The sequence below is a fragment of the Sciurus vulgaris genome, assembly GCF_902686455.1.
Source record: "Sciurus vulgaris genome assembly, chromosome: 13".
In the NCBI taxonomy this organism is placed as follows: Eukaryota; Metazoa; Chordata; class Mammalia; order Rodentia; family Sciuridae; genus Sciurus; species Sciurus vulgaris.
The window spans coordinates 42,596,289-42,611,003 of NC_136474.1; the positions used below are offsets into that span (position 1 = coordinate 42,596,289).

The 14,715-nt window shown below is 39.9% G+C and overlaps 1 protein-coding gene across 2 annotated transcripts in view; it reads left to right on the forward strand.

Annotated features, from left to right (window-relative positions):
• The first annotated feature begins 12,274 nt into the window (after window positions 1-12,274).
• The window catches only part of AKAIN1 (A-kinase anchor inhibitor 1), a 56,897-nt gene continuing 54,456 nt past the window's right edge, over window positions 12,275-14,715 (forward strand). Inside the window, exon 1 of one of the 2 annotated variants that reach the window (XM_079109405.1) lies at window positions 12,275-12,493. In XM_079109405.1, the coding sequence (XP_078965531.1) occupies window positions 12,457-12,493 (37 nt within the window). In that variant the 5' untranslated portion in view covers window positions 12,275-12,456. Of the gene's footprint in view, window positions 12,494-12,597; window positions 12,928-14,715 lie in introns of those variants that run through there. The other variant, XM_079109406.1, reaches the window with a different exon arrangement.

Genomic DNA, 14,715 nt, shown 5'->3' on the forward strand with positions numbered 1-14,715 from the left:
GATATTCATAACCAGGTCACTCTTATTCCTAAATTCCTGGTCTTCTATCCTACATGATGTCTTTTTTGAGTCTGTCATAAAAGTTAAATTATATTTTTAATATATATCCCTACAATAAAATAAACTGATAAATACTCACCCAAAATGTAAATAAGGATATTATCCTAAAGATAGAATTAGGGTCAGACCATGAATATTACTTTTCTTAAGTATAAACTCTTGTGTAGAAAGAGAATGAGATATACATTTATTCAGAAAAATATTTTAGAAAAGTAATATGAATTTTGTCTTTGGTTTGTCATTTAAATGATGAGATGAGAACCTGATTTTTGTAATGAGATATATTTGTTTAAGAGTAAACAATTATTTCCACACTGCCTAGAGTGGGCCTGGAACCTGTGGTCTCTGAGAGACATGAAAGAAGACCCCTCAGACTTTGTTGGAATGTATCATCTTGCCATGGAAGATGGGATTCAGATCCAAGAAGTGTGAGACCAAGAATGGGTGTTGAATAGCTATTTAATTTTATATGTCAACTTGAGTGCACTCAGGGATGCCCCAATACAATATTATGTGTGGCTGTGTCTATGAGACAGTTTGAGTTATAAATTGTATAAGGAAGATTGCTCTCATCAGGGTGGGTGGGCACCATCTAATCTGTTGAGGTTTGGAATGAAACAAAAAGGCAGAGGAAGGGTGAATTCACTCTGTTTGAGCTGGGATGCACATGTCCATTTGCCTTAGGAATCGACAGTTCTTGAGCTTTTGGACTTGGATCAGGCCTTCAATATTAACCCCCAAGTTCTCAGGGATTCATACTTGAAATGAGACTTATACTACCAGCTCCTCTGGTTCTTGGGCTTTGGGGCTTAGACTGAATTACACCATTGGCTCTGCCAGGGCCTCCACCTTGTGGGTAGCAGATTGTGGGACTTCTCAACCTCCATAATAATGTGAGCCAATTTCCATAATATATATCTATCTATCTATCTATCTATCTATCTATCTATCTATCTATCTATCTATCTATCATCTATGAGTCTATCTGTTATTGGTTCTGTTTCTCTGGAGAACCTGAATAATATACTGGAGTACTTGATTAGGGGTTACAATAAGCCAGTGTCTCCAGAGCACTTGTCCTTGTCCCTGGCTGGTGGGAGCAGTGTGAGCTGGATTGGGAAAACAGGTAGGGTTATGTTCTGATAGGTGCCATGACTATGGTAATAGTTTCTTTTATTGAGCACTTACTGTGTTTATTGTATATGTTATATGTTTATATATCCGAGTACTTCATCATTTAGAGAGTGAGAGATGAGAGGGTAAATATTTTGGGTAGTTAATTCTTACTTACCCTTTATGCTCAGGCAAATGTCCACTCTTCAGATAAGTCTTCCTTGTTGCATATCCCTCCGTACCAGAAAGAGGTCAGGTGTCTTGTGATAAGCTCTTAAGGGATCCAGTTTCCTTCCTTACTACCACTTGATATGCATTGACATATCAGGATGAAAACTCCTTTTCTAGAATGCAATTTGTTTAATATCTAAGATCGTTATTTTGTTCAGTGATAAATACAAGATTAGTGATTGGTACACAGTAGGGACTCAAAGTAACAGAAAATAAAAACACTGCTTACTAGGTATCCTTCACTTTTGTATTATTTTGTCTCAAATTGTAACATTTTTATCAACAACTAGGCACTTTGGGGTCCTCAGACTTAGAGGAAAAAGAAGCCCAGACTCCTTTGGCAGATGGGCTTCAAGCAAAGAAGTAATTTTTGTTTGTATAAAAAGCCCTAGTGGTGAAGATGCTTGGTTCTGAGGCCTCCAGGATGAAGGCATCTTTTCTTCATTCCCGCCTGTACCGACTGGGAGCCGAAGGCCCTTCAGCAATGTCTAGTGGAGAAGAGGTGAAAACCCAGGTGAAGTCAAGTGGTGAATCCAGTGTAAGGGAAGAGGTCACTAATGACGAGAAGGGTCACACCAGCAAGATGGTGGATGAAGACTTTCAAAAAAGCAGATGGTTCAAGGGTGATGGTGTGGAGAAACCATTACCTTTACTCCATTCAAGACAGACACTATATGTGTGAACTAGAATAAAAGAACCATTCTGCACATTCTTCTGAATCCCCATGTGTGTTTCAGAGATCTCTGTCCTTTGTAAGGACTATGACAACCTAACTTCTGAAATTAAAGGCCACCTATGTAGATGAAATCACACAATATCTTAGTTTTAAGCATAAGTGTCTAGGTAATAGTGCACTTAGGTCTTAGTTTGTCCTATGTCAAAGCAGAGCATTAACCATCAAAAGAGTTCATGTTGAAAACTTATAACAAAGGTGCCAGATGCCTTGTGTCAGGGAAATGTGCACAGCAAGTGTTTCTCATACAAATTTGAAGGATAAAGAAATTCCAAAGATAGATGTGTCAGAAAAGTTTAGGACCTGACCTACCTTGGTGCATTTGCCATCTCTGTGCATTTTGATATTTCTGAGAAAGAAGCAATCACTAATAGAGCTGCATATACCAGCTCCCCAGCAGTTCTGAAGATTGTTCCTGAAGCCTGTTCTTCAAAGGCCAGGATGCTATGAATGGTGTGCCAAGTTCTTCCATCATGCTCATGCTTCTCTGCATCAAGGGCCCAGCCATTGTTCAGAGCTCTTCTTGAAATAAACTTAATCCCCAGGACTCAGGGTTCTGAGGATGGGGAAAGAGCATGTCCAATTTCCTCTTTGCTCATTGAATTCCTGGACATACACTGCATCTCAGAAGTTTGGGTGCTCCAATTCACAATAGCCAAACTATAGAACCAGCCTAGATGTCCACCAACAGATAAATGAAAAAGGAAAATGTGGTATTTATACACTGTTATGGTTTGGATGTGAGGCGTCCCCCAAAAGCTCACCCATGAGACAATGCAAGAAGGTTCAGAGGAGAAATGATTGGGTTGTGAGAGTCTTAACCCAGTCAGCAAATTAATCCCCTGATAGGAATTAACTGAGTGGTAACTGAAGTGGTAGTCTGTGGTTGGAGGAGGTGGGGAATTAGAGGGCATGGCTTTGGGGTATATATTTCTATCTGGCAAGTGGAGTCTCTCTATCTGCTTCCTGATCATCACGTAAGCTGCATCCCTCTGCCACACTCTTACGCCATGATGTTCAGTCTCACCTAGAGCCCTGAGGAATGGAGCCAGCTGTATATGGACTAAGACCTCTGAAACCGTGAGCACCCAAATAAACTTCCTCTTCTACAGTTGTGCTGGTCAGATCTTATAGTAACAGCAGTGAAAAAGTAAACTAAAATATACACAATAGAGTTTTATTCAACCATAAACCAAATTAAATTAAATCATTTGCAGGGAAATGAATGTATCTAGAGAGCATTATGTTAAGCAAAACAAGTCAAACTCAAAAGGGCAAGGGTTGTATGTTTTCTTTTGTATATGGAAGCTAGAGAGGGAAGAGGAAAGGAAAGGTGTGAGTGATCTCATGAAAATCAAGATCACTAGAGAAAAGGGACCAGGAGGTGGTAGACAGGGAGAGAGGGGGAAGTGCTGGGGAGTGATATTGACCAAATTGTATTCTTACATTGTGTGAATGTGTAATAACAAATCCCATCATTATGCACAATTATAATGCACCAATAAAATAGAGCAGAAAAAATGTTTGGGTGGTCAAAGTGTTTAACTGAACTAACTTTTCCTAAATTAGGAAAGAAATGAGATTCTAGTGATTGTTGAGGGAGCCAAGATATTATCTGCACCTCAGGCTAGGCCTGAGCCTGTTCCAAGTGGAGAGCAGACTCCTTTCTGCTATGTGGAGGGTAGGGGAGTTTTGAACCTATTAAAGTAGGGTACAGAAAAAACCTCTCCAAGAGTACTATTCAAATGTTGATTTACATGAGAAGAGACACATGTGGGGTGCAGGGAGGAGATTTCAGACTGCAGACTATCATGTGGACATTCAGCAAACAAGGTTGGTCATGTTTTAAGGATACACCCTCAGATGTCTGGGGGAAAATTTTTTCTTTATTTCTGTAACTAAATAATGTACATCTTTTTATCATTTGCCTGATAGTAGAAAAACCAATAGAATAAATTCTAAGCAAACTTAATCAGAATGATTGATTACTTAGTGACTTCAGAAACCTGAGTGAAATTCAGGATTTTATAAATAGCTAGTTTAGGATTTCCACTTAGTTCCTTTTCCCAGAGGTTTTATCTAAACTCAAGTGGGTGGTCATCTAGTTTGCCAATATGGTCTGTTTTTTGGAAACTTCTGAGATGGGACATTATTCTTTATCTGTGGAACTTCATCTTAGTGGCCACATCTCACCATGGTCTCTGGTCCCACTGGAGATATCCTTGTTCCAATCTCAAGACTCTACCGGCTGCATGTCCAAGTCCTTCCATGGATATGACCATTCTCTTCTTGCTCACTCTGGAGTTGGGGAGAGCCCAGGAGATGGACCTGAAGTTTATCTTCCCAACTTACTTCGATAATGATTTTTATCCCTGTAGCATCAGTTAGGAAGTTTTCAGGAAGTCAGAGATCTACCTGAGATAGATAGATGATAGGTGGATAGATAGATAGAAGTCAGATGAAGGTCTTGGGATTTCTCCAAATTCATCTGGCCTTCAGTCATTTCCCCTTCCAGGTCCCACCTCTCCTTGACTGGATATCAGCCATGAGATACAGTCCCCTTCTTTGGAGATCCATGCCCCTTGCTTAACCTTTAGTTTCATATCCAACCCTGTAAAAAAGAATTCTCACCCCCAAAAGCAAAAAATTTTCCTGTGGGGTGGAAAAACTGGTATGCCTTTTTGCAACCCACCCCAACACTATTTATCTTACATACTTTATGCTATCAGCCAATCAGGCTGGGACACACACCCAAAAACACCTTCCTCCTGCTGGCAATTATTGAAAGCCTTGGCTTTCAAGACTTTGGTCTCTACACTGCACTTCAAGTGCTTATTTTAAAATTCAAAAGCCAAGAATCTGATTACTTATTTTTTGAACAAGGTTTAGTCCCTTTCTAAAATAGCAAAATGTAGCCAAAATGTTTACATGTCTGATATTGTTATATAAAGTGGGGTAAAAAGGAATTACCCACCCTAAAAACCATGAATTTCAACTTCCTAATGCCATCATGCTACTCAAGCACCACTAGCTTATTCACAAACCTTTTGACTTTTTTCTCCTTCACCTATCAGGCAACATCTCAGTATTTCTATATATTCCCACCCCCACCCCCAATTGCTAGAGGTAGATGCTCAGCCCTTCTCCATGCACTCCTCCTCTGTGTCCACCTGCCATCCAGGACAACTCAAACCAACATTGCCCCTTCAGGGGGTTTGCACTTCCTCTCTGCTGGTTGTTTAGCAGTCACTTATAGGGCCACTCTCAAGATCTTACTGTCATCCAGAATGGTGTCACATCTGAAATGTTAAACTCACGAGTCCCGCCTCCAGTCCTGACAGTTTCTTACTTCTTTGCTCGCTTAGAGAAGACTTTGAACCTTACCGCTCTAATTCAGAAATAGCTCTTATTTTCCTCTTCGGAGAATTCCTCCCAGCTTAATTTCCTTCCCTCCCCAACTGGGGCCCATTGATTTAGTGATGTTCTCATCTCTATCCTGATTTCAAGTAACCTTCCTACCTGACATGTCTATAGCTCAATATTGGGGGCCTCTGCTAGGTCTCAGTGTTCTTTCCTCCTTTATTCTGCTCTTTTTCTTCATCAGGCTCTGAGCTACTAGAAAGTATACCTATGTCTTATGCCTCTGAGTCTTTAGCATCTAATATACTAGTGTTCTTAGTACATTATAGCAGATCGACATATAGTTCTTGAATAAATGAAGGAAGGAAAGGGTAATGGCTATTTTTAAAATAAATGGCAAAATTTGTATCTGTTTACTCATTCTTTAGTTCATTAATACTGACTAACTTCAATGAATCAAGTGTTGAACAGGAATGTAAAATTACTTTAGATTTAAAATATAATTTAAAAAAAATAGGAAAAATTGAGTATACATTTATAATTAGTTGTAGCTCTCAAAATATTTTAATTCTAGAATATTATCACCCATGTTTATATTTATTAGAAATATTAGATTATTATAAACTGATTTTAAGATCAACTTCAAAGCAGTATAATTTATATGAAGTAAAATGCATTCATTGTAAGTGTACAGTTATATGAATGTTGACACATGTACACATCAGTGGAACCACTAATACAGTCAAGATGTAGAACATGCCTCTCATTTCTAAAGTTTCCTTTGTTTTCCCTTTTCAATCAATCCTAATCCACTTCCCCAAGTCCCCCAAATCTCAAACAACCACTGACCTGCTTTCTGCCAACTACGACTTAGTTTAGCCTTTTCTAGTGTTTCATATTAATTGAATCATATGTATGCACTCCGTTGTGTCTGGCTTCTTTTGCTCAGCATGCTTTTGATACCTGTCTGTATTGCAGTTGTGTGTATATACTATAATATATGTAAGTAAACACAAGTTGGTGGATATTCAAGTTGTCTTCACTTTTTGGCAATGATGAATAAAGCTACTGTCACCATTCATATGTGTAAGAATTTGTGTAGAAACAGGTTTTCATTGCTCTTGGGTAACCACCTAGGAGGAGAACTGATAAATCTATAGTAAGTGTATATTTAATGGTGTAAGAAACTACACCAACAAATGTTTTTCAAAGTGATCCTGAAGTTTTACTTTCCCACCAGCAATATGAGAGTTGTCGTTGCTGAGCTTCTCAGAAACATGTCAGTCTTTTTAATTTTTGCCCTTCTACTGAATATATATATGTAATAGATACCTCATTTTGGTTTCAATGTATATTTCTCTGGTTGCCAATGAGAAGTTTTATGTGCTTATAGGCACTAATACTGTAATAATTTTATGAAGTATGTGTTTAAATATTTTGGCAAGTTTTAGTTTGGCTTTTGTCTTATTATTTTGGAAAAGTCATGAACATATATGACATATAATATATTTACATATATATACACTCTAAGGTTGCAAATAATTTCTCTGGTTACATGCAGATTTTTACATAAGCTAAAAAGTAATCAAGGAGTTATTATTGCTATGATCTTGGCTACCATAGTCTAAAGAACAATTCTTCTATAATGTCAAAGTTCCAGTGTAGTGCCTCTTCCAATTCTGAACTGAGCCCCTGAATAGAGATGAAGAATAATGAACAATTGCTTTAAAATTCAATAGGCATTTTCTAAGGTAGTGATTAAATTTATTCTCGACCATGCAGTTTAAGGAAATGAGAAGAGCATTCGTGTTTCTCAGTTTGGACTATTTAGACTTTCATTCTGTCATACATTTAAAACAAGTTAGTCATTCTACTCTCTTCTTTCTCCTTCTGTTTTCTTAAAAATATTCTCAGAGTATCTCAATATGCCATTTTTTCCTGTCTTCTGTACTTTCCTTCCCTACACACGCTCTCCCTCCTCTTTTTCTCTGTCCTGCCTTAAAAATGTGTTTAGATTTTAAAAAGCATCATGAAACAGTCAGCATTCAAATCATTTTCAAAATTATGAAGGTACATTATGAAACTTTGAGTCTTTTCCTTTCTTTCCCTCTTTCTTTCTTTTCATCTCTTTTACTTCTTTCTCCATTGCTTTTCTTTTACTTTTTTCTCTTTGATTTTTCCCCATTATTCCTCTAAAATTGTCTTATTATGGAACCTATCTATAAACGAATAGACTTACACACTCAGAATTTATCGAATACGGTTTCATAATGCCTCTTCACTATTTTGAAGATGAGTTGAATGTTGAGGTTTATGTTTCATGTTGTTCCTTAAAAACTAACCACATTGGTTTTAATTTGAATATTGTCCTCAACTGGTTTTCCATTCTCTGTTATCTAGTAGAATCAATAATTTTATTTGGCAATTTGGGAGAATTTTTTTCTACAAAAATGAACATAGATTATAGCTCTTTGGGAGGGAAAATGTCTTCCGAGTTAAATTTTTTTTTCAGGAAAATACTCATTTTCTATAAACACCATATAACATTTTAACTGTTAGAATGTGCTTTTTCCAATAAGAAAGTTTTGCTGATGTTTTCCTTTCAGAAAATATGGCTATTTCAAACTCCCTTTTAAAGCATCCTGCAGGGCTCATAAACTGCTCATAAAATGCAAACCTACAGAGACATTGCTTTGTACTCTTCAAGTCTGCAAAATTCTTTAATATTTCCTATGTCTTCTTTTAACATAGCACAGCCACTATTTTCATTTCCCATTTTCCTTTATTCCATCCTCTACCTTCATTTTTATTTTCTATTGATAATATTTCCCTCTGCATATATATTTTTACCTCACTCTTTCTATGTCTTTATGGATTGGATAGCACAAAAATTGGTTTTTCAATTTCTTCTTCCTTATTCAGGTTTTTTATTTCCATGTCTCTCTAAACAACCTCTCATTCCTTTTCTTAATTTTGATTTACTTCACCTCTATGCCCTTCCGTATGTCCAACCCTTCAGCAATTTTTAGAAGAGGAAGAATTGTTTCCCAGCATTTTATTTCTGTAGTTATTCAAAACCTTTAAATTATGGTTTAATTCTTCAGAATAAAAAGTGCCTCTTTTCAACCATTTCAACTGTCCTCTGAGATGATAACATTATTATAAAAGGTATTTGAAGAATATAGAGTGGGAATAATCAGAGTGTATATCCAGAACGAGGGTGCACTGCAAATAATTGTGGCAATGTGAATGTTTCAGAATGGGTTTTCAAATTTTTCCATTTGTTAATGTCCTAAAGACAGAATAGAGTAAATGAATGTTAGAGGGAATGGAGGGAGGCTAGGTGAAATCAGCAAGTTATAGTCCTAAGCTGCCTATAGCGAATTCTTTGAAGTCTTTCATTTAATGTACATATGCCACATGGATTTTGCATTCTACTTTATATGAATACACGTTAATTTTTGTATAAAAATCCTCCCAAATTTCTAAGTGAAATCACTGGTCCTATTAGGTGACCTTCCCCCCACTGTGCCTTCTAACTTGTGAAGCAGCTTGTCAAGTATCCCTAAGGAGCAGGAGTGCCCCAGTTTGTAAGTTCAGCACCAGGGTAAGAAAACAGGGTCATCTATTACCACTAGTATATTATCTTGTTTCTGATCAGTCCCATTATTGATTAAAATTTGACTGTGTTGAACATCAGAATGGGGTAGATGACAGTGGTGGCTGCCTCACTGATAGATTCCTATCTTCAAATGTAATGTTGTTTTTGACCAGAAAGTGAGCACCTTGAATACAGGTGTTTAAACAGGGGCAAAGGGAAACTATATTGAGAATTTGAATCTAAATTATAGGGTAAGACTGGGTAGAGGTCCATCAAGGCGTCTGGCTCTTATCATGGTAAAAATAAAAGGAAACTTTTATTTTCCTCTCAGGCATTCTGTTATTAAATTTATCATTTACATTAAGATGTAAAGACATTAAAATTCAGTAGGATTATTAAGATATTTAAGTAAAACCCCCAAAATAACTCCATTAGTAGTACACATCAGAGATAAATATGTTGAATGAAAATTTTACTACTGAAACAACTAAAATAAACTAAAAATATCACTGAAGTAACATGCCTTTTTTGGGAATAAAAATAATTGCTCTAACTAAAATATATATAAGCAAATATGGAATAAGAACTGTACTGTACTCTGACTAGGTAGCAGTGGTGCTGGGTAGCCACAATTAAGAGATAATAGGAGGAAGGGCAGGGGAGAACTGAGTATGGGACTAAGCAGAGCGTTTTCTCTTTTGTCCTATTAGATCACATTATCTCCGATTGCCACAGAAGGCTGATCAAATAGCCACAGGAGTTCTGGGACAGTTTTCAGGCATTCTTTTTTCCTACTACAATCTTGGTCACTATCTAGCTTGGCAGTCTACTGGAATTCATCTCAGTTCCTTCTTTGTTTACCACTTAAAAAGATAAATTCAGGTTGGGAGAGAGATAAGTACTTTCTTTTTAAAATACTGATACATTGAAGAATTCCTTGTTATTCAAAGGCTATCATGTGACCCAGCATGGGCATTGTCTGGACAGTGGTTAGAAATGCAGAATCTCAGGACCTATCCTCATATACTGAATCACAATCTGTATGTTAACAAGACCCCCATAAGTTTCATATACACATTAATGTTTCAGAAACACTGATCTAACATTTTGCTTACTTTTCCATAGGGGGTCATCCCCCACAGGTGTCAGTGGTTTCCTGGAATGAGTTTAATTGAGGCTCTTTTCTTTCTTAATTAATTCATTAATCTATATCACAGCTAATCCTCATAACAAATCTTCAAGATACCTTGGTGCTTATATTACAGGTGAGACAGGACAAGCTAAGTAACTTGTCAAAGTTCACAAATCTAATAAATGATGAAGATGTTGTACCTGGGTCTGGGGGTTTTAGTCAACTTTTGTATTGCTGTGACAAAAATGCCTGACAAGAACAACTTAGAGGAAACAAAGTTTATTTGAGGTTGATGGTTTTAGAAGTCTCAGTCTATAATGACTGACTCCATTGCTCTGGGCCCAAGGTAAGGGCCCAGTGGGGGAAAGCTGCTCAGTTCATGGCAGGGTCAGGAAGCAGAGAGAGTGGGAAGGGACAGCAGGGATATGTACCCCTCCAAGCTATACACTCAGTGATACACCTACTGTCGTTATGCTCCACTTGCCTACAGTTACCACCCAGTCATTCAAACTAGGATGGATTTGTTAGGTTATAGCTCCCACAATCCAATCTTTACCTCTGAAAATTCCTGAATTAACACAGAAGCTTTTAGGGGACACCTCACTTTACCTCTGAAAGTGAAGTGTCCCCCTCACTTTACCTCTCACATCCAAACCATAATACTGGGTCTGACTGATTCTCAAGTCTTTTTATCAGTTCCTATGCTATGTTGCTTTTTCTTGAATGTGATTGTGGGTAATTATTTATGCACAAAGAAAATAAAGCCCATTTAAAAATAAGGTTTGTAAGAAGAGCCCTGTGGAGTGTATTCAAAGAAATAGGTCAGCCAGGTGCAATGGCATACACCTGCAATTCCAGTTACCCTGGAAGCTGAGGTGGGAAGACCTTGAGTTTCAAAAGCAATGTAGCAAGACCCAAGGTTGAAAAAAAAAAAAGAAAAAGAAAAAGAAAGGAAATGAAGGAAAGAGGAGAGAAAAAATATCCTAATAAGTCTTTCATTCAAATGTTATTGAAAATACTGTAAAATACTGTTTCACACTTTGCTGGTGATGAAGTAAAGAAGTGGTGAAACATGGTTGGTTCCCGACTTTTGGTATAATATGGAGATTGTAAGAGGACCTCATCCTTTATGCACATACTTTATCCCATCAACTGACTTACATCTTGCTGCTGAGACATGCTCCATCTGTTCAAGCTAGTATTGGGGCAGGTGCTAAGAGCAGTACTGATTGTGTTCTGTTGAGGCTGCCCATATGCCTCCACACAAGGTCTAGTTCAAGAGCTGTAAAACTATTTGCATTTGCAATCTATCAGATGGCTTTGAACAAAACCAGTGCCAACAAGACTATTTGAGTGCTTTATATTTGCCAAAAGAGTATAGAACTTATAAATTCCAATCAAATTATTAAAAAATTCTGTATTTTCGGAAAAACTATATTTTCCAGGGAGGGGTGCAAGTGAAGAAATCCTACAGAGCATTGGGAAATGACCCTGAACAATTTTGTTCTTGGAAAACTGTTCAGCCACAAAAATAGGGGAAAACCCCCAGAGCGTGCTGGAGGATCCTGTGTGGCAGTAGCCATAGGGTTGTAAACCACAGGGACCTGTTGCAAGCTGGGTGTCATAAAATGTGGGCTGTGCAAGCTGCAAAAACATTCCTTGGAGAATAGACATCTTCAAATGAGCAATGGTTTAGGAGCATAAAGTGAACGTGGGACAAGACCCCGTGGCTTTAGGGTAGAACTGGGTTTGGAAGGGGTACAATTTTCAGTTGAGTGAGGGCAGAATTACTGATGCTTCTTGATTGGTGTCTGGGATGTTCTCACACTTGAAGGGGACTCCTTTGGCTCATCCTTGTAGAGGGTGTGTGTTTGTTGGAGAAGGACACCTGCCTCATGGAGGACTCTTTCCTCTCCCCTGGCCCATCCTGCTTTCCCTAAAGTGACCTTCAAGTTCAGGAGATGTCCTAGCCAGATTTGCCACCAGGGAGTAGGGCCTGTTAGCGGCGCTTTCCTCACGCTCTCCATAGTCATTCTCTTTCTCAGGCTCTCTCCTTAAAGCTAGCAGAGGACTCTGGCGGGAGAGAAGGCCAAGGACCTCAAGGACCAAGATTCAACTTAACTCCTCCCCTCAGTTCACAGCTAGCCGAAGTCTGAGAACTCGGAGTCGGTCTCTGGAGTAAAGCTCATCGAGTTTAAACAAACCAAAAGGACAAACCCATCTTAAATGTCAGTCCAGCATCCACGGGGGCGAGTGACAGCAGGTAATTAGAAGCAATTAGTTGTTCCCCTGCCGGGAAGCCGGGCAATTACCTTTCTCTCTCTTCCCCTTCCGTCCTTCCTCTTCCCATGCAAGCGGTAGAAGTGCTCTGCTCCTCAGCAGCAGCATACGCCGAGCTGGCACAGGAATGAGGGATGAACTGAGTGGGGATTCGGTCTCCTCCTTCCGCCGCCGCGGTGGCCGCGGGCGCAGCAGTGCATTGTGGAGGCAGAGCGCGCCGCGTTGGCTGGAGCTGCGGCCCGGGATCGCGCGGCGGGGAGCTGTCCGAGGTGCTGACCGTCCCGCCCGCGGCCCGCCGGCGCCCTGCGCGTCTACCTGCACCCGACCCCGCCAAGTCCTGGCCTTCCTCCTACCCATCGTCTGCTTGTCTTTCTCTCTTAACCCAGGAGCTGAAGGAAATCATGGTGTTCGCCCCAGGTACACTCGCACCTTGCTTTTTCACCAGGTGTGCCGGCGGGGAGTCGGTTAGAAAGGGGGAGAGGTTAAGAAGAAAAGGCCTTTTCCTTAGGACCTGCGCGTTTGGAGTTGCTGTTAGGGTGTGACGGGCTGGAGAGTACCTCCGCCTGCAGCCTTCACCCCTCTCCCCAGTCCCGCCCCATCTGTCCTCTAAAAACCTCCAGCCCTCGCTCGTCATCGTCCCGCCGCTCCGCTTTCCGCCTGGCTCTTCCATAGCCCAATCTGAGCGCAGGCACCTTGAGAACTGGGACCTTCACCAGCAGCACCACCACCTACACCATCGGGAGAGTGAGAGGTGAAGCAGGGTTAGTGGACTTCCAGCTGCTTCGGTGGGAATTTCCTTCGCTACTTCATCTCCCTCCACAGTAGTGGCAAAGTGACCCGGTTCCTCCAGGCCTTCCAAGGAGAAGGAGGCTAAGTAGGCGAAGTCTGGGAGAGTGAAACGAAGGGCAGGGGAGCGACACTCTTAAAGGGTGAAAACTCCAGCCAGAGGCTGCAGCACAAAGGCTGCTACTGCGGCGCCGCTGGTGGTTGCGGTGTCTTCGGGAGTAGGTGATGAAAGACCTTGGTCTCTGTGCTGTTGTCTGTGGTTACAAGTTGGCAAAGAGTCAGATTTGTTTGCGGTTGGCCGACTTACCCTCGTGTGTCCGCATGTGTTTTCGGGTGCTCTTCACTGGGGCAAGGACCTGGGTGTGTATTGGTGAGGTGGGGCTGTTAGGAAGCAGAAGGGAACGCCGGTCATTTTTAACGCTCAACTCTGCCTGATAGATAAAAAGTTCTCTCCGTTGCTCCTTCTTGCTCGCTCTCTCTCTCTCTATTTAGGCTCCATTTTCATCAACTTCTGCGGTGGGAAACAGGGAGTGGGAAAGAGTAGGTGAGCTAAACTCTAGCTTTGTTATGGGTCTTTAACTGGAAAGGTTGGCTTGCATTTGCTGTGGTCTTGGGCCACAGATAGCTGGGGAGGAAAAGCATAATGTATTTTTTTAAAGGAAAGGATTCCAGACTGGTTTTTAAAAAATGCATTTAGCAAAATTTGAGAAGAGGAAGTTAGCTTCCCACTCCTCCTCTTCAGGATGGTAGCTGAGAAAGCAGGTTGAAGTTTCTGTCATTTCTGAGGCTTAAGGCCAGTAATGATTTTTAGAGGAATGTCTTAGAGAATTACCCATCTCTGGCCAAACTAGATAATTCAAGATAAGAAACTATTTTGTACAGTAAAGGATATTCAATCAACAAAGGATAAGTAGAGTTGGAAAACAGCATCTCTTTGCTGCTTTTATAAACCACTTAACACTTGTTTGTTTTTATTTGATCTTCCCATCACCCTGTGAAGTTAAGGAATACCATCCCTATTTTACTACCCTAAAGGAGGCTGATTCCAGATAGTCCTGCCAGGTAGTGATGTAGTTGTCTGATCTTAGGTTCAGCCTCTTTCTCCCATACTTCAGAGTGTTCCACTACCTTCCCTGACTACAGGAATAGCTGCTTTTTGGTTCAGCTAAGATATAGCCAAAGGCAAATCAGATTCTTCCATCTCTTAAGTAGGAGGCAGTGTGGTATCCAGTGTTAGAGTTATTAGATGATTTTTATCTAGGCATATTCTATAAGCATGATCATGGGTAAAGGATAGTATAATGAACAGTGGGGAATTTTTGGGAGGGAAGGAATCAACTTAAGTAGTAACTAGAACAGGGTTTTACTTTTCTAAGTTACTTTCAAGTTTGGTATTATTGTTTATCTGTGTAGGGGGAA